Here is a 22,250-nt window from a genome sequence, read left to right as displayed (position 1 = left end):
GGCTTTTATAAACAATAAACATACGAAGGGAAAGCTGCTCTATCTATTCATTATGTTTTCAGAGTAGAGAGAAGGTTAGTAATCTTGGGATGAGGAAGTTGGATGAAGAGACTATAGCTGTTGCTGTATCCCCACCGCAGAGCTGATGTGTTGCTGTTCGTCTTTTGATTTTTTTCAACGCAGTAATATAGAAGAGATAAAGAAAAGGAAGGCAGGCATTGTTGCTCAGACTTAAGGAAGTCAACGGGAACTTTTCTGGGTTCCTAAGCCAGAGAATTCCATGATGGAAATAGGGTAGCATCAGGGCTCTGCATGTAACGGGTTGACAAGGGGACAGGCCTCTAGGAGAGGATGGCAGTGAGTCGGTCTTAAAAGGTAAGGACTTAAACAGGTGCGGTATCCAGGGAGATGGAAAGAAGTGGGAAAATAAAATACAATGGCAAAGAGTGGAACGTGATAAATGACTTGATGGAGAAATGAAGACTAGGAAAAGGCCAAATATGATCTTAAGGTTTCAGACTGAAAGAATGACCCCTTCCTTTGATCCGTAAACAACCACTGAGAAATAGTGGACCAATTCTAGGCTTTCACAGGCTCCCTCCTCCCAAGACCTTACAAAACAAGGGAGGAACGCCTTCTGACCATGGTGCAGAGAAACAAACCTCTAATGAAGAAATGTACACGATGCGGAGGAGGACAGAAGTCAGAGCAATAATTGCAGCACAACAGGAAGAAGCCGTGCTTCGGGGAGGGCCCTGCACTGAACAGAAACGTAGGAGGCTGGTTCTCAGATGAATCTGCTGTGAGATGACCATACCCTGGAAGCAGCCAGAGCGTGGACTCGAGGCTGAAACGAGAGGTCAGGACTAGAGACGCTGGCTTGAGCCGTGGCAGCAGGGCAGTGGATGCCTCCGCTCTGGGCGTGTGTGGACCTGAGGGACCGGACGGAGCCGGGGACCGGGAGCCAGTGATCCGGGGAAAGGGGGCGGTAGCGTGAGTGTCTGCTGAGGGATGAGACAGATCGGCTTTGGGGAGTCAGGGAACAGGCCCCAGTGACCTCGGAAGCGGGTTCCAGAAGTGACGTCCTCCGACGGCTGGGAGAAAGGCCACTGCTGGAGAAGTTGCACAGCAAAGGAGAGACGGGACCGTCACCAAAGTCAGCAGGTCGGGTGGGGGGCCTGAGCCGAAGGGGAGCAGGAGGGCCCGTGAGAGGAACAGGTTAAACTCGCTGGGGCGGGGGTGGGCAAGGAGAAGCCCAGGACCCCCGGGAAGTGGCCTCGCAGCCCTGAAGTTGGGGGCAGCTGGCGGTGGTCAAGCGCTTGAGCGTGGGACTCGGCCGTGACCTCCAGCTCCGCTGTCTTTTCTAGTTGCCTGACCTTGGCCCAAGTCACTGACCGACCCTCTGAAAGTCCTGTACTTTGTAATCTTGACCCACCACGTGGTGCTGCTTCCAGGCAGAAGCCAGAGTCACTGTGAGGACCCTGTGAGGCGTCCCTGAAACCATCTTCAGTCTGTCTTTTCTGAATATTCATTCTATACTTTTTTGAAGCCTCCCCTTCCTATGGAGGGATACTGAGTTCTGGGAAATGATTCCCTTTCTTTCCCTCCTTTTCTTTACTGTGTAGAACATCCAAGCCCCTTAAATAACTTCCCTCCATCCCCACGTTGCCAAGAAAGTTTGCCCAATGTCCACACAATCTTTAAGGGAGCTTATGTATTTTAATTTAGTACAACTCGGCAAATATTCATCACTGGGCAACTGCTCTGTGCCAGGCACCGTGCCAGGAGCTAAAGAACCAGAGACCGACACGCCTGTTGTGTCCCAGCCTGCCTGGCACCGCTCACTGGGGCCAGGTCCACCCGTGCACAGGTGGGTCTGAGATGCCCCCATGTCCCCAGGTGCCAGGACTATAGCAGTTCTCCAGCCTGGTCCAGGGAACTTAGGAGTCTAGAAACTATTAAAATACTTGGATTAAGGAAGATTGTCAAGAGTGCAAGAGAAATACTCGCAACTAGAAAAGAAAGTCGTGTTCCCCACCTCTTCACACACACACACACGTTTTAAGTTTTGTAAATATAGCCAAATTTGGGGCTCTAGAAGTCATTATGGAGACTGTACTCTGAAGCTGTGCACCATGGTGCTGGTTCAGATACTCAAAGGGCAGTAAAAGGTTTGGTATTAGGAAAAGCTAGTTAAAAATGCACAGATGGCATCATCTTACCCTACATCACAAGAGTTGTGTATGTCCTTAACTTGGGTGTTATGAGCATTTCTGTTTCCGTGCCTTTGGGAAAACACGACACCTAGAAAACCAAGCTGGGAAGGATGCACAGACATCTTTAAGCATCTCTCGAGTACCAGGCACCGGGCCGGGTTCTCCCATAAAATCATTCCATCCAAGTCTCTTGACCACCCAGTGGGATAAGTAGGGATTTTGCACATGACAGAACTGAGATTCACTTTGTTAGTAAACGTGGAGCCACAGTCACACCCGGGCCACCTGCTTCTGAGATGCACCTGCCTCGCCGCACGCACAGGTAGACGGGCATCCACAGAGATGGGGGAGGATCAGTGCTGACACAGAGGAGTCCCAGGATGCCAGCCCCTCCATCAGGAGAGCCGGCAGTTAGAAGATTACCCCACTGGCTGCAGGGCCCAGAGGTGTTCAGGAGCCGCCAGGACCTTGCGCCCAGCCCACATCCCCCCTCCTGGTGGGTCCCTGCTGAGTGCCGGCACCCTGGGAGGGGCAGGAGGTGCAGGTGTCTCTGGGGAAGATGGAAGCCTAAACAAGCACCTTAAGACAAGAGTGTAATCCCTTTGAAGACAAGTACAAAGTCTCTGCAAACTTATCTGCAGGAACTTTCTGGGAAATTAAAGAACAACTACTCCAAGAAGGGGGATGGAGAAGAACTTAAATACATCATTAAACACTGAGCCAAAGCTCCGGGCCAGAGGCACAGGTGGCTTTTGGAGAGGCTGCCATGTTCTGAAACTTCAACGAATCCATCCGGCCCTGTGAGACCCACACCTCAGGCCCCCGCTGCCCACGGAAGTCCTGATGACAGATACGGGGTCTGGAGCTAGGACGGGATACTATTCCTATAAAATTACATAAAATCCCACAACGTTCATGTATTTTAGGTCTGGCTTCTCCTTGACTCTTGAGAGGCCCTGGAACTTAGATGTTCTGCTCTGCTGTCCTCAGACGCAGTCAGCCTCAAGGGCAGAGAGCCCTGGGCAGGAGCAGGGGCCCCTAGGGAGACCCAGCCCCAGGCAGCCTGGACACAGCTGTCAACATTGCCCGAGCCCCTCTTCTGAGACAACTGGGACCAGATCAAGAGCAACACGGTCAAACACCCCGGGGCTGGGCGGGGGTCACACACAAGGTATGGGGTGGACATGGGGCTGCCACGTGGAACGCAGCCACGCCAGCCAACTGTGGCCAAGAGAGTAATGTTTCCAGATCCCCTGATTTTTCCAGAAAAAAAGTCAGGAATTCAGATTTGGATATGAAATCTCCAGATGTTTAGGCGCGGGCCTGATGTGTTACGTATTAAGAGCCTCAAGGAAGGGGTGTTGCTTCCTCTCCAGTGCAGGTCACGGTCACGCTTCTACTGCCGCGTTTTACAATGACTTTAGGAATTCTTTGTAGGCCACAAAGAATTGCTTGACGTTTACTAAGTACTTATTGACAAGTTCATAAAATAATTAGCCTCCAAACCTCCTTATTCCAATGAACTTCAAATATGCTACTTCCTCTGTTATCCTAGATTTCCTCCAAAACTGCTACTCACAGAATCGTCCGGGAGTGAGGAGTGTATGCGGCTTTCCCTCTGGTCCCCGAGCACAGAGGCAGCGGCTCACATGGGGGTCAGGTGGGCGAGGCCCCGCTCACACTGTGGCCAGGGGCAAGAGGCGGGCAGCGGCCGGCGGCTTCCTTCTTGCGTTTGCCCAGAGAATTCCTGGTTTCTCGTCTCAGTCTCTCTTGCCTCTGTCGGCACCAGCCATCCCTCTGCAAACACACGCATCTGGGGTGAAGCGGTGGGAGCTGCGGTCTCCTTCCTTTGAGGGGAGTTGACTGGGTACCCTCCTCCGTGACCGGGAAAAGGAGAGGAGGAAGCAAAGGAAAAGTTAGGAGCGGAAAACCCAAGGCTTTGCCTGTGTTTTATTTGTCTAATTTTTCCTTATTTCCATCCTAAGAGGTGGGATAACTAAACTGAAAAATTATAAACCGTGGACCATAAACCCCTTTATTTCTTCTAATTTTGTAACCTTTGGATAATAACGCTATCCTTTCTCTTAATATAAATATTGGATAGGAATCCTCAATTTCAACATATTTGCACTACGTTAAATTCACTAAAAAGCAGAAAATGTCATATTTTGGAAAACACTTTAAATTATTACAGTATTTTTTTAAACTCTACTCAAGGATTACTATGATACATAATCTCCGATTCTCGCTGATCTTTCCCGGTGGATTTTTTTATGAACCAAAACTTCCCTGCGTCTGAACTGAGATGAGGAAGCAGCTTCCATCACATGGCGCTGCGTGGAGCTGGGTCTCGTTTACCTAGGAGACCTCGGTTACCTAGGAGACGGTGACCCCGGGCATGAAAGCTCTCGGGAAACAGCTGCACGCAGTTTGATCTGCACACTTGGTTTTGCCAGCGCTTCTAGTTTCCCTTCATTATACCTTCCCCGACTTTCTCACTGTCACACAATTCGGGCTGCCGCCTGCCTGCAATCTTCCCTCCTCGGTGATGCTAATGAACAGTGAGTGACCGCAGGTTGGGTGGCAGCAGGTGAAAGGTAGGGCCTGGCTGGTGACAAAGTGACAGCTACTTCCCCAGTGGCTGGGGAGTGGCTGGGGAGGAGGAGGGAGTCGAGCCCCAGCTGCCCACCGCGGAGACTGCGGCCCGAGGGTCCCCCTGCCCCATCCCTGTGGAGGGAGAGCCGGTGACGGTGCATGGAGACATGGGTTAGGACACCGACGGGCCCTCGCGGTCCCAGGACCCCACATCCCAGGGGCATTGCTGTGGCCTGGAGCCTGTTCAGCCTCCAAAGGCTTGAAGGAATCTACGAATCTGCGATTTTTGGTATGGTTAATACTCTGTTATCTTCACTAAGGCTCAACCTGACCAGAGTGTGCATTTTACTGGTGGGGAGGATGGGGGGAAATCAAATAGTAAAATAAATCCTGCTTCCAGATTCAAGTTTACATATTACAACATAATTCACTGCCCTCTCTTCAGTGAGTCATTCTGATGGCCTCTGTTGGTTCAAAAGTAAATTTTTTAAATTCTAGACTTTAAGTATAAAACCATTGTAAGCTCCTAAGAAAACCTCTCTTTATTTTTAAAATAAACAGTGGGCTTAAAAATAAAAGAATGAATGCTGTAGTAGTTCCTTAAGGATGATTTTTCTAAATGTGAATCACTAGAGTGGGAATCAGAAACCCAGGCAGAGGTAACCAGGCTGCTTCTGTCCAGGCCCAGGCAAGACCAGAGCCCGTAGGTTAGAAAGTGCTGCTTACGAACTGTTCAGGCATCACCAGTGAAGCTCCTGCAACTCAGGTCTCAGACCCCTTGGAAGAGCAAATTCAAACACACAGCTCCCCTGATGCTTCCAAGGAAGACGCTGTCAGGTGGGAAAGGGTGGGTGAAAACAGGCAGGGGTGGGGACTCAGGCAGGGGGGCCTGCAGGAGTCGGGGGCCTTGCCCACACTCCCAGGTGTAGACCTGGAAAATGAAAACACCTCCTCACATTTCCCACTATGAATTGTACGCTTTCTGCCTAACCTGAACCTCGCTGGCAGTTTCCGGATGTTGATACGTGAGTGTGAAAAGGACGTTTGAATCTGTTTTGCTACCTGGCCTTTTCAGATTCTTTTCCCTTATGGGTTATGACAAAATATTGAGTATAGTTCCCTGTGCTGTACAGTAGGTCCTTGTTGGTTATCTATTTTATATACAGTAGTGTGCGTATGTTAATCCCAACCTTAAAGGCTTATTTACAAGAGAGCAAAACCCACTACAGAGCCTGGAATTCAAACAGGATTGGCCCTGGAATAAACAGAGCAGTGGCACAGAACAGTCCACAAGGGGACCCAGCGGGGGTGGGAAATTAGCACAGCAAGAGGGTGCATTTTAGTTGGGGCGGGGGTGGAGCTAGTATTTATTAATTGAAGGATTAGTGGCAGAATTAACTGTCCATCTAGAAGAAAATAGATGCCCCCTATATGTAAAAAAAATGGATTAAAACTTAAATGTAAAAAATAAAATAATTCTTAGGCAACCATACGAGCAATCAGCTAGTAAGCCAAGGTTTTCGACTTTATACCCACAGAGCAATGGCCTCAATGCCCTTTTGGTGACAAGCCCTCTCCTGGGCGACGGCCGGAGTTTATTTCAGATGCTGCACGAGCATCCGTGACAAGGGTACGGGCTTCCCGAGCATGACTGGCCGTGTCCCCCTGAAGCTCCGAGGAGCCCACGCCAGCCGAAGGAGGCCCCCCAGTGAACCCCGGGCACCCCCAGGCCCCCCGGGACTCCCCACGTGCCTGTGCCCCAGGACCTTTGCACGTCCTGTTCCCTCTGCCTGGAACATCTGCCCCAACCCTTTTTTAACCTGAAACCTGCTCTTTTCCTCGAAAACGGCGCCTATTTTGATTCCCCCTGGGAGCCTCTGTCCAACTCCCGAAGGGTTACCTTCAGCTCGTCTGTGTTCTGTTATGTTTTCAGGGCCCTGACACAACGTCTCCACTCGGTTTTGAGTTCCTTAAAGAACAGGCTTCCATCCCGTCGTCTCTGCATCCCTGGTCCTACGACAGGTGTGCAGTGTCAGGAGATGCTCCACTTGCACAGAACAGGACCCAGCATTTCCTCCGTCACCCGTCGCCCCGGGGCGTGTGGTCCCTGTTTGCGCGCTTTGCTAAACTGTTAGCGCTGGAGAGGATTTCCAGGTGCAGTAGCCGCCTCAGAGCTGTGATGTGCCAGCCGGGGTACTGCTGACTCACACTGCGTCTGCCTTCCGGGCTTCCACACCCTGAGCGGGGCTGATGCAACAGAGGAAGTGTAGCCACCCAAGGAGGCCCGGCACCGCGCGCCACGTCGAGCCTCCTTGAAGCGTTTCCCAGCTCCTCGCCGTCTCCCTGCGTCTCTCCTCCCCGGTCAGCTGCATCTCAGGACTCAGGCCGACTTGGTGGAGGCCCTTCCTCCCGGCAAGGTCGCCTCCTCTTGTCTCCTCTCGCCCCACTCTGCTCCCCTCTGCACTCTCTCAAACTGCTGCTGAATTCATTTCTTTATAAATATGCTGGCGAGGGATCCCTCCCGCGCTCAAGAGCCAACAACAGCTGTCTATCCGCTGGGTCAGTAGTGACCCTCCAGGCCTGTCCAGGCCCCTAAGGTGCCCTTCCCACTCTCCCTGTGGCCGAGCGCTCCCTGCTCCGCCAAGCCCGTCATCTCGAGGTTCCACCTTGTTCCCGCCATCTCCTTGACCCACCATCTCCCCAGCAAACGGATTCACCAGCTCATTCACCGGCGCGTTCATCCAAGCACGCGTTTCTAGTATCTGCATGTCAGCTGAGCCTTTGCATGTATCTATATACACGGATCTACGTGTAAGTCCCTTCTTCCTTCTACACCTAAACTAATCGTCCTGAAGTATCTCAGCTTTCCCTGAGAAATTCCGCCTCAGCGATTCACCTCGCATTGGCTCCTCCTTTCCTGAAATTCTTCTTAGGTTATTAAATCTGGCAAATCTTATGTCTGTGCAGATACATCGCCCATTAAGATATGAAGCTCATTAAATGAACTTACATTTTTTATTATAGGTAGTTTTATTATTCCACACACAAGAGTAATAAATAAATATTTGTTGGTCAGTTGGTATGAACATTAAAGCAGGAGCTGCCAGCGTGCTGTTACGATTCTGTGCAGAATCTCGCCTTGCTGATGGTTTATTTCAATAGCAGATCCACCCAGGTCTTTTCTATAATGTCACCTAGCAGAGCCATAATTGTCCAACTAGAGTCTTCTTTCCCAAATTCTGACGTTTCTTGTCATAAACTGTGAAGGAAATGAACTGTGCATACATGACTTTTTGTTGTTGTTTTTGGAGTACAGTTAGTTGATTTACAATGTTGTGTTAATTTCTGCTGTCCTCAGTTATAGATAGATATATTCTTTTTCATATTGTTTTCCATTGCGGTTTATCCCAGGATACTGAATATAGTTCCCTGTGCTCTACAGTAGGACCTTGTTGTCTATCCATCCTATATATACTAGTTTGCATCTGCTAATCCCAAACTCCCAATCCATCTCTCCCACACATGCCCCCCCATTACATGACATTTTACAATGTCCCCACCTTCTGCCCAGAATGCAGCTCTGGCCACAATGGGCAGGGTGAAAAATAACACAGTCCAGGTTGGAATCTGGTCAGAGCAGCTGTCGTCTTTACTGATCATCTCTCGTCAGCCCCTCTGATGCGTTGAGTGGAATTCTCCCACGATGCGGTTTTGCTGTGTATAAATTACTCCCATTCACCCACCTGGAAGTATGTTCCCGTGGCTCAAAGAGAAAGTGTAGACAGTGGCTGGTTTCAGGACCCTGCACCAAAGCTGCCCCTTGAATGATCTTGGCCAAGTCAGAGCTGTAAAGGAAGTGTAATAAAGACACCTCCCTTACAGAATCGTGTGAGGACCCTGCAAGGTAATAGATGGAAACACTCTGTCATCTCCAAGTGTGAGCCTTGCTGTGACCCTGGAAAGCGTCCTGACGATTTAGATCAAGGTGGATGCAATCGTCCCCCAGGACTAGACCATGGCGAGAGTAGCCCGCACGCTAAAACGTGTCCTTCTGTGACGCCCACCTCCTCCCCGCCGCGACTCCTCAATCAGGTTAAACACTTCAGCTACAAGGAGAATCTAGACATTAATATATGCATTTTTTTCCTTCCTGCAAACTTCAGCCCTATCCATTATATTCTTGGTACAAAGTACAACTCAGACTGACCGACCCAGATGGGTCCTAATCAAAGTCTTCCACTTAGGGGGCCCTGCAAGACGAGGTCTGCTTTGTAATTTTTAAACAACACATTTAGATTGCCTGGTCCTTCCCCAGCAGCACCCCTTCACAGAGGGAAGCCGTCCCTGAATCGCCAGCAGGAACGCACGCTGACCGCCTTCCTCTCTCCCCAGATGGAGGTGGACGCCGAGGAGAAGCGGCATCGCACGCGGTCCAAAGGGGTTCGAGGTACGTCCCTGCTTCCAGGTCCCTGGGGCCCTGCTGGGGTCCCCTTCGTCCTGCAGAAGCCCTCAGACCCGGCCTGGACACCGCCCTCTCGGTAGTTGTCTGTGGAAGAGGGCTTCTTGGGATCGATCATCAATTTGTCTCTTTTCCTCTCTCTGCAGTTCCTGTGGAGCCGGCCATACAGGAGCTGTTCAGGTTAGTGAACGGGACGGGCAGTTAGCCTGTGCAGATAGCGGGCAGGACGCATCCCCAGCAGCGGTCACAGACTGTGCGTCGCAGCGGAGACAGGGCTTCCGTGCTCCCGGGGGACCCAGGGCCCGCACCCCAGCCCCCTCATCCCAGTTTCCAGTCCTCCCTGTCTGTCTGCGTCCCCCGCTTCCCTCCCGTCCAGGTGGCACCTGAGTGACCCACCCTTTCCTCTTGCAGCTGTCCCACCCCTGGCTGTGACGGCAGTGGCCACGTCAGCGGAAAATATGCGAGACACAGAAGGTAAGGCCTCGGCTTTTCACGCCATGCTGAGTGACGCGTGGGCACAGTGAATGGGGACCATCTTGGGGAAGCTTTCCTGTCCTCCTTGGACGTGGGGCTCTTGTAAGACGTTCTGACCACCTTCTGGGGCAGCGTTCACCCCACACCAAGGGTGACGACTGGGGACCTGCCTTGCACCTCTCCCCACTTGCTCCCTGGGCTCCTCCCCTACGTCACTGGGAGCCATATTTCTCCTCCCCGTTTTCTCCTTCCGTAGCTCAGGATGGTAAACATCCGGTGGTGAAGTAAAGCGTGAACTTCCTAATCTTCCTGTGGGCACTCGGCTCGTCCTGGGAAGGGAGGTCGAGGCCTGTCACCCGGAAGCTGCAGGGGAAATTCAGAGCAGGAGGGGAACGTCCAGACAGATCACGCTCGTGAGGCTTTGGGGCTTAGAGACGATGCTCGTAAATACCCGGATTTCATGTCCGTGACAGAGGTGGCAACACCTGGAGCACAGGATAGGGAGGTAACTGCTGCTAAAATGCGCCACAGCGGAATCGCATCCTTCACACCAAGACTGCGAGTCACGTGCAGCTAGCTCAGTCTTGAGATTCACTTCTCCCGAGATCCCTTTCCCTGTGGTATTAAGGCAGCTTCACCTTTCAGTGGAAGGTTTGGGTTATGATGAGTTAGAAATGTTTACAGGCCATGACACATTTTTGGCTAATTCCCACAAACAAGGGTGCGAGGACTGAGGCCATTCAGCCCAAGCAGCCATCAGGGGCCAGGCCCAGGTACCCAAAGCTCGGGAGCTGGAGCAGGTGCCCTGAGCACCCCAGGGTGACCGTCCTTCGCTGTTTTCCACTTTCTTTCCTTTTCAGCTGAACACTAATTTACGGATGAAATCAAGCAATTATTATGATTGCCCTTTAGCAACATCAAGGGGAAAATTACAAATTACTCCAAAACACCCATGCTAGCATTTAAGGAGGCAGGGAATTTTCAGTGGGCATCCATGATGAAATGGTTTCATACCAAAGGAACGACAGGCCATGGTTAAGAGAATTTTGTGACTTAAATTATTATATTTAATTTATTATATGATTATTTGATTGTGAAAAATTATTGAATTATGTAATTTAAATATGTGTTTTTTTTAACTATTTGTTATTTTATGAAGGAGTATATATGTAAATTCGTTTTTAAAAACTGGATTGTTTATGTTTACAATGGAAAACAAGTTAGCCAACCATGAGTGGATTTTTTCCCCTAATCATCTCTTCACTAGACAATAGTTAAACTTGATTATTTTGCTACTAGAAGGAATGATTAAATTTGACTAAAAAGTTTTAATTAGGTGCCAGCTAGTTTTAATTGGGTGTCATAACCACACTTTTGCTGGAAAAATCATGAAGTTCCCAAAGAATTGTTTCAAGCGTTTGTATTCCTACCCAAGGTGCGTCCCCTAGAGCTGTGGGCTGCTGGGCCCTGTGGGATGCAGTGTGTGTGCACAGCTCTCCCTGGGATCTCCTCCACTGCTCAGAAAATGATGCTCAGCCTTAGGCTGGGAACAATTCGAAGACAGCTGGGCCCCACCCTCCTCTGAGACCTGACGCCGCTGAGAGCACAGAACACCCTGAATTTTTCAGGAGTGAAGTAGGCGGAACTTTAGAGAGGAGTCACGGAAACAGCCAAATTGGAAAATTTTACAACAAAAATAATTTCAATTTTTTTTAATTTAAAATGTTATTTTTTACCATGAGTCATAGTGTTTGCAATTATTGGAATTCCCACTGTTTTAATAGAAATAGTGAATGGGGAGGCATACTGTGGGAACCCAGTACACAGACACTGGGCCCAGTTTCCCCTTTGCCACTAATCACCCAAGGGGCTTTGGGTGAATTATTTAACATGCATTGACTTCACATTTCCTGGGTTTTAAAATGAGAAAGTTGCAGACTTTGTTATGTAAAACTAATTACCATTCAAAACTTATGTCACAGATAAGACTTCTCTCCAAGGAATCTCATTGAGGTATCAAGTGAGGCTTTCTAAATTTTATTTTTCAATGTCTGTATATTATCAGCAATTTTTAACTAAGGGGTGATGTTTGAATTGCTCAGACTGAAAAGGGGCTCCTGGTCGTAGATAAGATTCGTGTAGGCATCAACGTCTTCTGACTAGTGCGATTTCAAAGTTGTGAGACTTCAATTGTATCTGGCTTTGTTTTTTTCTATTTTTAAAAGATTTCCTAAATGAAAGTTTCTCCCCTCTGACAGCTGCTCATGCACATGAATACCTGCAGTACCCGCCCACACCAACACAGGTGTCACCTTGCCCTCTGCCCTGTCCCTGCTGATACCGGAGCACATGAGGCCCCTTCAGATAGGACAAGAGCAGCAGCCTCAGTCTGGGTCTTGATGAAACTGCCCATTACTTCGGGCTTTTAAAGATACATTTTCCAATGAATATATTCCCGTTAAGGCTACAATTTCATTTTACTCACACATCACGCCAGTTCGTGGCCAAATAAAAAGGCATTCTTTTAGTATATTGAAGTACCTATTTATTTGAACATGCAAAAATTAATTGGAGGCAGGTGAGGGGAATCAACAATGTAAGAAATAAAAAATAAAATTTTTAGGAAATTTGATATCAAGTGGTAAAATGAGGCCTCTCAGTTCATCTTTATCTTGAACACAAGATAATTTCTAAGGAAATCAAATATTGATCACAGTTTCAGTGTACCTTCTTATTGCTTTGGAGGGCATGCACGTTGGGGGGGTGGCCTTGCTGCTTCAACGGGGATTTGGCTTTTCATGATAGCTCCTAAGACTGATGGCTTTTTTCCTGTGTGATAGAGGTAGGGTTGTGGATTTGTAAGAAATGGGGAATAGGTGATAGAGGAGGATCAATCATCAGATAAGACCTGTGAAATTAAACAATAATCTGAATTCACAAGGCATGCACAGTTTAAGATCCTGGTTAAAAACTGAGAGGTAGGAGTTAAAGTTATAATATTTACTTTATTGGTTGGTCTGCCTTATTCAAAAATTATGTCCTTGAACTAAAGATAATCTATTCACGGGTATTTATTTGTGTTAATAGTTCGTCATCAATTTGAGGTGCCTGACAAACACATGTACAACTGCACAGTTAAAGGTTGAATCAAAGAGATAAATTAGGAAAAACATAAGGGAAATGAAAACATAATTTTACCAGAAACCCAGGATGTATCAGGAGTTCTGATACCGTATTCCATTCAGTGCTGAGTCTCTGGGCAGTCAAGGTAAAAAAGAGGAAGACGAATGACAGAGCCTCGTTATCTGACGCAGGCAGCACACCAGTTCCTCCGAGGGGCTACCCTCCTGGCACTGAAGTTCCATTTCTTTGAATCCCTGCGCACTGACCAGCGGGGATCCGAGCTCAGTCAATATTTTTTGCCCTGATGCATGTGAACAGGGCCAGGCCTCCAGGCAGAGAACAAGATCACCAGCCGTTATCTTCAGAAACATCATTAGTATCTAGACACATGACTCTGACTTTTCTAGGCTTTATATTATTAGCACACAAGTATGACAGAACATCATGGATTTGCAGTCAGGGCCAGAAGTAAGTCTCCTGTCATGAAGCAAAATACCGACTCAGTCTTTTCTGTACACAGCAAATCCGACCTCTTCTTTCCCACTCACATCTTACATCTTTCGCACACCTGACAGTTCACTGCTCTGAGTGCACACGTCTTTTCTAAACTGGTATTTATGGGTAGCTGAAGTTTGCATCTCAAACGCAGGGGCCGATCCCAGGCTTTCTTTGCAGGTGCAAAACTACCCCTCCGCCATCCTAAGTGAGTTTTCCAGAGTTTGGTTCTTAGACGCCCAAATTCAGGGAAGGGAGCATCCTGGATGCCCCATTCTCCTCCCTGGACCACCTCCTTCCCAGTGTTCAGGCAGACTCGTGATCTATAAGCATTTAAAACACCTATGGGTGAAAAAAGAGCGTTTTCCACGTGCCTGCAGCCTGGGCAGCAGGGAAAAAATGGAATACGTGGGGGTCATGCACTTGGAGTTTAGGAAGTTGCTGGGCTGTTGGTTGGTTGGCTAGAGGCTGCAGGCAGGCAAGGTGTGAAGGATGCAGACCCAACCCTTGGCCTGGGGCTCCGAGGGCAGGAAGCACTTCCCGACGCCAGATGCCGAGCTGAGGGGGCGTCTTGGGGGACTGGGCCCTCTGCATGTCCTGGTGATGCCCCCCTCTACTGAAGATGAACGTCTTATGGATGGAGACATGTGGACAGGGGGCCACACGTCACTCTATCTATAATTGTTTTAGTTTGGTTCAAAGACCTGAAAAAGAGATTGGTTATTAATCCAGAGAATTAGATGAACGGATATTAAGATAGGAGCCAAAATATGGAACGTCAAAACATTTCTGCAAAAATCTACTCCTGAGCATTTGACTAAGGTTGAACATTCTATGCCATATATTCACAATTTTTTCTCCCCGCGTTGATACAAAATACTGTTTGTGTTAAAGATACAGTGCAACTTGATGTTACAAAGGGGTGAATATATAGGCACTAAATTCATCATCAAAGTCCCAATAAAACTTAGAAATAGGAACAATAAAAAATATTAGTATCTATTTCAGATTAATAAACATTAAACAATGTAGAGGAGTTTGAATTTTAGCCTTCCTTATAATAGTTATATACATACTGGACCATTTGGAATTAATTGGATTTACTTATTTCTTTCTGAATGGTGATTTCTGTATAAGCCTCCAGTGAGAGGGAGAGAGAGAGAGAGGGAGAGGGAAAGAGAACCCTTAACGTGGATTCATTCGTCACATCGCTGGTTTTGTGAACCCTCTGAATTTACTTCTGAAATTTAATGGATTTTATTCACACTTACCCTTCACAGCTGTTTTTTAAGTTACTGTTTGTTGAGCATAGGGTTCTGGCGAGATATTTGATCCGAAATCTAGCTTGAGAGACTTGCACAAGCAACAATCCCCCAAAAGTCAGGGGATGGCTTTGGTGTTATATTTAAACCCTTCCCCATTTAGAAAATTCAGAGTCAAATCAATTTATCTTGAAACTTTAAAATTAAAAGCTCCAAGTGGTAGATTTAGTTTTTACTAGAAAATTACTAAATTCTCTCTGGCTTATGGTACACATTCCTTCTTCAGATTTTTCTCCATCTCATATACCTTTGCACCCACCAGTGTGATTGCCACGGCGGCAGCCACGGGTGAATAATTGCCTGTCTTCACGGGAGCTTGTTCTGGAGCTGGAGCTGAGGGCTTGCTTCCTGATGTATGCATGCCTCATTTGGATGCTGCCAGCAGCCTGGGGGCTGTATTATTCATGCCTTGACAAAGAGCTCTCACTAAAAGCCTTGGAAGAGAGCCAGGCACTGGGAGAGATAGTGGAGCATTTCAACGTGCAACTGAGAGGAGAATCGATAATCAAGAAGGAAAGAAAGAAAGAGACAGAGAGGAAGAAAGAGAAATAGGGATCCCTATACCTCCCTTTTACTGGTTTCACATGGGTAGAATTTCCATTTGCATTAAAATAAAAAACCCTAAAAATAATTGCATTTTTTTCTAACCACGCTTGAAAGTTTGACACAATTTTCCACATTTAATTGCAAAGCTGATTTTAATTAGTAGGGTCCCGCATGTGAAAAATGAAGATCCACTTGGGTGCGTGGAAACACTGCAGTGTCGCCTTTATGCTCTAATTAATGTATGGCTGCCTTGCAGCAGGGCACACTCGGGGGCGTTTATGAAGAATTCTGAGCACGCAGCCACCCAGCCAGGAGCACGAGAATCAACAACTCCCCCTTCATTCTTCATGAGACATCGCTGTGCATCACCCCATGCATAAACTCTACGGCATGCCTGTCCTTTTTACTCTTTGCCACTGATATTACGAATCAGAAGTTAGGGCACACCTATTTTAACATTAATTTGATAGCTTGCCCGGTTGCAGAGAGAGCAAAAATGTTGTGATCTCGGGACTTATCTGTCTGAAGTGGAGATTCAAAGCAAGTGGGTTTCCCAGACTCACCATTGCTTGATGCCTTATTGTGAATTGTATGTGTGCAAACACAAAATTCAGGCATGGTCTTTCCGGACTGTGGTGGCAGTTAACCTTCACTGTCACAGTAAATCCTCTATTTAAAAAAAAAAAGAAAAAAAAAAAAAGCTTCCTGGCCATTATCCCAAGAACACAATGTGCCTGCTGCCCGTCTATAGCGTGTCTGCCCAAATGGACAGATCTCTGGCCCTGGCCGGGTCTGTTACATATTTCAGAAGACAGTGTGACTGATTCAGTGTATTTAAAACCGCAAATAAAACAGGTAATGCATTTCAGGGTGGATTTTTGACATTTTATAAAATTCAGTATACTTTTAAAATAATTCCACATTCATAGAGGAGGAATATAGGTATTTTCAGGTAGGAACTAAAACATAAGTATACTTGCAGTCTCTAATATTTACAATCTGTATTGGTTAAGAACTAAACACAGGAATTATAATCTCGGTCTGATTTATTGACTAGTGATTAAAGATATATAAACATGGCTTTGAAACATCTCCAGAATACACAGCAGAAATCGGTGTGTGGTACGGCTACCGTCAGGGTTTACCGGTTCCGACAACCACCGTCTGCGCTGGGATTCTAGCAGGTACGCGGCCGCCACGTTTCAGAACCGGTGGGTGGAGAGGGGGTCCTGACGTGAGGGTGAGGGGTGGGGGGGCTGACCCGCTGGGCGATCGTGAACCGGGAGCCCCGCACACCTGCCGATGGCTGGCTGCGCAGCCCCGAGCTGGTCTTCGCAGCCCCGAGCTGGTCTTCCGCGACCTGTGTGCGGGCTCCCTGCACGTCCGCACCACCAGGGATGGGAGAGGCGACGCCCTGAGTCAGTGGCTGCTGGATGGTCCTGAGAGAGGTGTGACTGGTGGGGGAGGGTGGACGGGGCGGATGTGTGAGCCCCTCACGCTGAGTCCAGCATTTCCAGGTGACAAGTCCAGGCAGCAACTCCAAGTGCCTGGAATCTGCAGTCAGAATCAGTGATGCCGGAGAAGTCAGCCTTGCAACCAGCTCTTCAGATCCATATTTGAGAGCAATCACGCCGTTAGTATTATTACTTATATTCACTTTGAGAGGCCCAAGGAGTCCCGAGGATGACCTTTGTCCTTCTGCAAAGTGGTGGCTTCTCCTCCTTCTCAGATCTTCTGTCCTGAAGAGAAAACAGGGCTTCCAAGATGAGACCCCAAGAAACGACTGAACCCCCAAACTCCAGAACCTTCTTCCTGCTAAAACTGGTGACAGAGTTAGAGGAAAGAAGCTCTGCCCTCTTAGCCGTAATGTTAATTTGATGAGATTGCAGTGTTTTCGTCTGAAAAAGTTTCTGTGTGACTTAGACCATTTCCAACTCCAAAAAAATAGAAACCCAACTGCAAACTGGCTTAAACAGTACAGAATGAATTGTCTGCGTAAACTGGGAATTGAAGTCAATTCACTTCTGCCCCATCGTCCGGCATCTCCGCAGCAATCACCCCCGCACCTGGTTCTCACCTCATCCCAGGGCTGCCTGCCGGGACCCCAAAGTCCAGAGGAGGCTGGAGGGGTCAGGTCCAGCGAAGAGGAGCTCCGGATAAGCCACCTACACCGTCCTCATAATTCTGGTGTCCCAGTGGGTCCACAGCCGGGCCTGAGCCCTCTGACTGCCAAGCCATCCCTGGGCTGAAGGCTGAATCAGCTCCGTTCAGGCAGGGCGTCCTCCCCAAAGCCCGGAACGTCAGTATCACCTGGGAACTTCCTGGAAAGGAAGCATCCTGGCTACACGCCCCACCCCAAAGCTGCCAACTCAGAAGATGTGGCAGGGGCCCCGCTGTCTGTTTCCCTCCCCCCCAGGGGATTCAGATGCCCCCCGAGTGTGAGGTCACGGCTCCCGAGGGTACAGGCCTGTGTGTGCCAAGGGCAGTCACCTGCTCTAGTGGGGTTTTCAGGTAATGCAAAGAGAGGCTGTGTCCTGGGCGAGCAACCAGCAAACAAAGCCAGGGTATGTCTGAAGCTGGCAGTGGAGGAAATATTTAGTGGCCATCTGTCTGGGGAAGGGCTGGACGGCCTGGTGTGGATAGGTCAGGGCTGCGGAGGCTCAGCCTTGTCCCGTGAGGGGACCCCCTCCCAGAGCCAACACGGGCTTCAGGTCACGTGTGCAGGGGGGTGCAGAGGCTCCCGGCTGCTCAGAGCCCCCAGCCAGCCCTGCCCTGTGCCTGTCCCTTGGGCCAGCGAGGCTCTGTGGTCACCAGCCGTTTCTGCCCTGCATGCTTGGCCTGAGCAGAGCCTGGTGGCCGGGAGCACACGGGCAGTAAAAGTCCAGAGTGCCTCGGCTGGAAGAAAATCTGGACGCGCCCTGGAGATTGTGCACAACCTGTGGAGGGCTTACCTCCCTCGTTCAGACAGGGCTACCTGGGCCCCGTGAGCCTCCGCGAGGCCCTGTGGACCTGGGAGCAGGAAGACAAACGCACCTTCCCTTTCCTGTTAAGGGAAAGCTCTGAGCTCCCCCTGTATAATTCAGCAGATTTTAAAAGATCCACTCGTAATTTAGTAGCCGCTGTGCGGGCCGTGAATACTACCCAATGCTGTATCTGACATGGCCAGGGATACGCTTCCCACAGGAGTGGATGCATCTCCTAAAACTCTGGGGAGGAGAGTAGGGGAGTGAGCAGCTCGGAAGAAATTTGATTCCTCAGTGATGCGTTAGGATGCAGTGATGCGCAACTCGCCCCGCCAGCCCCCAGCCCATCCCGTGGCGGTTGTGCTTCTGAATGAACTGTCTGCGCCCCCCGAGAGCCCTCTGGACCCCCGCACCAGGGCGGGGCTGAGAGCCAGGAGGGCAGGGAGGCAGCAGCGGCCAGCGGGGAGGACCGGGCAGACCCCGATCCTGGAGCCGGGGTCGCCGGTGTAGGCTGTGCCGCCCGCAGTGCGACCGAGGCAGCCTCGCCATGGTTCACGCACGTGTCGGGGAGCTAATTATGGAACGGCTTCTTGGTGCTGCATCTGGGAGCAGACCCCGCCCTCAGGAGGGGGCAGAGGGACCCCCACCGCTGCTGTAGTAACAGACTCTCTGGACCACAGCCCCTCGCCTGCCCCCCATCTCAGGAGACGCTAATCAGATGCTTACGACAAAGCCACCACCTTGAGTGACTAATGGACTGAACTTTCCCTGAGGCAGCATGGTCTTGCCAGAGATGCTTCTTAAATTAACCCAAAGCGGTTTCTAATAAGTGATGGTGTAGGCAGAGGGGAGGGGGTTCGGGGGCCGAGGCTCTCACCGGAGCCCCGTCTGCCAGGCGTCAGCACCACCCAGCCTGCATATCCCTGGACCGGGCCACCCATGGGTGCTGCCCCTGGACCCCACGCACAGCCCGCGTATCCCTGGGCCGGGCCGCCCGTGGGTGCTGCCCCTGGACCCCACGCACAGCCCGGCCGCGGCCTCTCCCTGAAATGGGGCAAGAAGGCCTGGGACTTGCAGCTTTGAAACTTCAGGACTTGAAAAGATAAAAAGGAGTTTGCTTTTCAAATTGTCTTAACTGATCCTCCCGGGGAATTTTTATCGACAAGAGAAACCAAAAGAAATACTGCATGCGCACAAAGGTGACTTAGGATTAAAGGTGGGAAATGCTCATTTTCTTAAATAAGGACTAAAAATGGGATTACAAAGAAAGAAGAGTGGAAGTGGGGGCAGATTTTCATGAACACCTGTCTCGTTCTTGCCACTGTGCTCCGTTCAGGGAATGTGACATTTGCCCAGAACATCAGACTTTTTCCTTGGATTTTTTTTTTTAATTAATTAATTAATTTATTTACTTTTGGCTGTGTTGGGTCTTCGTTTCTGTGCGAGGGCTTTCTCTAGTTGTGGCAAGCGGGGGCCACTCTTCATCGCGGTGCGCGGGCCTCTCACTGTCGCGGCCTCTCCTGTTGCGGAGCACAGGCTCCAGACGCGCAGGCTCAGTAGCTGTGGCTCACGGGCCCAGTTGCTCCGCGGCATGTGGGATCTTCCCGGACCAGGGCTTGAACCCGTGTCCCCTGCATTGGCAGGCAGATTCTCAACCACTGCGCCACCAGGGAAGCCCTTCCTTGGATTTTTAATGCATTTTACTCTTTTACTTAGTCTCATGTTATAGGTGTAAATTTGTATGTTTTAAATTTTCATTTAACTTTATAACATGAGCCTTTTCTGATGTCACTAAATATTTTAATTTTCACGGCTAACTTCCATCCTATGGTGATATTGTAACTTATGCAGCTCTTATTATTGGAAATTATTTATTTAGGTTTTTTTTTTTTAACTTTTCCATGTTATAGATCATGTGTGGTAAGTGTCTTTGCAGATAGTTTTTGTAGCTTTTGGCTCCTTCTTTGGGGTAGTTTGTCACAAGGAGGAGACTTGGCTTGAAGGACGTGAGGACGGAAATGGTTTTAAGAGTTTCTTTCCAGCAAGATGGGACCTGTTTGCATTCCCAGCAGCAGAAGGGAAGGTGCCCCTGTTTCCTTCTGCAAATAATATGGAATAATTGTTTTTAAAACGTTTCCTTCTTACTAAAAAAAAAATGTTTTTGTGAAAGGATAAACTTTCAAAGGATTGGTAATTTTTCAAACAATGCTAATGCCAGAAAATTCTAGAAAAAAACATGGTTTGAAATTTAAGCCACACTTTTTTCCTCTTAAATGGTCTCACTTGTCAGTGTTCAGGTGAGCTGGACCCCAGCTGCCACCCCCCAAGACTGACCCTGGGGTGAGACCCTCCATAGCTGAGTAAAGAAGAGGCTTCCAGGCAGAGGGGCGATGCTTCGTGCCAGGCAGAAGGTGAAAGGCTCTCTTTCTCTGTCTCGGTCACCTGGTCCCCCCTCTCGCCACCCACCAGCCTCAACATTCCAAGCCCAGAAGCAGAGGAGAAGCCAGTGTCCGGTCACCAGAGCCACAGCCAAGTGCGTCAGGGCGGGGACAGAGCCCCTGAGGGAGGAAACTGTGCCTGAATGTTATATAAAAGTGTCTTTAGATTTTAGAATGATAAACATTCAGGCCAGCAAAGAGCGGCAGAGGCTCTGCGTCAGGGCCTGAGGGTCTCCACTGCCCTGTGCTCCTCTGGCCCAGCCAGGGGCCTTGGCTGTGGCTGTCGAGAGCGCCCCCTGAGAGTGTGGGTGCAGCAAGCCGGGAGCGGGCGAGCGCACATTTCTGGGGCTGTTGCCGTACAGAGGCCCTGGGGTCCAACCGAGGGTGGCGTTCGGCACAGCCCTGCCCTTGGCAACCATCCCTAGACACACACACCAACGACACAAAAGGCAAACGGATGGTTACCAGTTACCATACACATGGGGGATGTGGGCGTGTAGACGGTGCCCTGAGACCGGGAAGGAGCAAGCAGGTGGAGGGGCTGGATTCCTCCCCGCTGGGGAAACTCGCCCAGTTGCCTTATCTCAGAAAGTACAGTGCTCGTTAGGGAAATGCGCAGAGGCAAGTGAGACGCGGTCACCTCTGTGGCCAGGTAGAACGGGACCCTACAGACTGCTTCAAAGATGCTCTGTTGGGCTAATTACTGAGTGTTCACTGCACACACAACAGTTGTGCAGAAGGAACATTTGGGGACAAAGGGACACCCTGCCCTTTGACCTAAGATGTGTGGCCCATGCCAGCGATGCGTCCGGACATACAGGATGCAGGGGAGGGTACGACCAGGGAGACAGAAGGAAGGGCCCTGGGAGAAGCACTGGACACACGACGCCCGTGAGAGCCTTCCTCCCGTGAGCCCTCCGCCGTGCGCCCCCAAACACTGAGCAGGGGACAGGGCCCGAGGGCCAAATCATCTCACTTCCCTCCTGGGCACTATGCATGCCCACCTTTATCCAAGGAACGGCATGGACACAAACATCCCCAACTTGCAACATCTTGGAAAATGGAAGTTGGAAGAGTTTCGTTGAGTCCCAGCTTTGGCTCCAGCCGGGCAGGACCTCAGATTTCACCCATGTTTCGTCTACATCCTGTGTTATTTACACAAGGATTCATCACAACTTCCCTTTAAAGAGTAGATCTCCTTCCCACACTCGAAACACAACATCTGAAGCAGGATCTTCGATCCGCACCAACTTTCTTAGGCACCTGTCACCACTGCACAGCTTCTGCCCAGATGTAAAATTTTCTTCCTAAATGGGTTGCCATCAGCTCCTCAGAAGACAGAGGAAACGTCTCTCTTTGTCTCCCCAAGGCATCCTTTCCTCGGCTCAGGGTGGCCGTTCATTTAGTACCTGCTGGAAGGTGTTGCTACTGACGTAATGAAAGAGGGAAAGTGATTGGAAAGATAGAAGAACAATTTCTACAAGTAAAGAGATTGGGTTAGGTTCAGTTCTACCTAAATTTATAACCAGTGGGATCTTACTATCTTCTCCGTGGAGGAAGTCTTCTTGATTACCATCTGACATCTATCACCTCCACACCATGAGCCAGGACCATGGTCG

The 22,250-nt window shown here is 49.5% G+C and overlaps 1 protein-coding gene across 2 annotated transcripts in view; it reads left to right on the top strand.

Moving 5' to 3' along the window:
• Nucleotides 1–9,203: 9,203 nt before the first annotated feature.
• MYT1L (myelin transcription factor 1 like) overlaps nucleotides 9,204–22,250 on the top strand; it is a 136,871-nt gene continuing 123,824 nt past the window's right edge. For both annotated transcript variants that reach the window (XM_068564217.1, XM_068564216.1), the window contains exons 1-3: nucleotides 9,204–9,258; nucleotides 9,417–9,450; nucleotides 9,682–9,744. In XM_068564217.1, the coding sequence (XP_068420318.1) occupies nucleotides 9,204–9,258; nucleotides 9,417–9,450; nucleotides 9,682–9,744 (152 nt within the window). The remainder of the gene's footprint in view (nucleotides 9,259–9,416; nucleotides 9,451–9,681; nucleotides 9,745–22,250) is intronic.

Source organism: Eschrichtius robustus, chromosome 15, assembly GCF_028021215.1.
Source record: "Eschrichtius robustus isolate mEscRob2 chromosome 15, mEscRob2.pri, whole genome shotgun sequence".
In the NCBI taxonomy this organism is placed as follows: Eukaryota; Metazoa; Chordata; class Mammalia; order Artiodactyla; family Eschrichtiidae; genus Eschrichtius; species Eschrichtius robustus.
The sequence above is the reverse complement of the archived record's forward strand: the minus strand, read 5'-3'. Positions and strand labels throughout refer to the sequence as shown.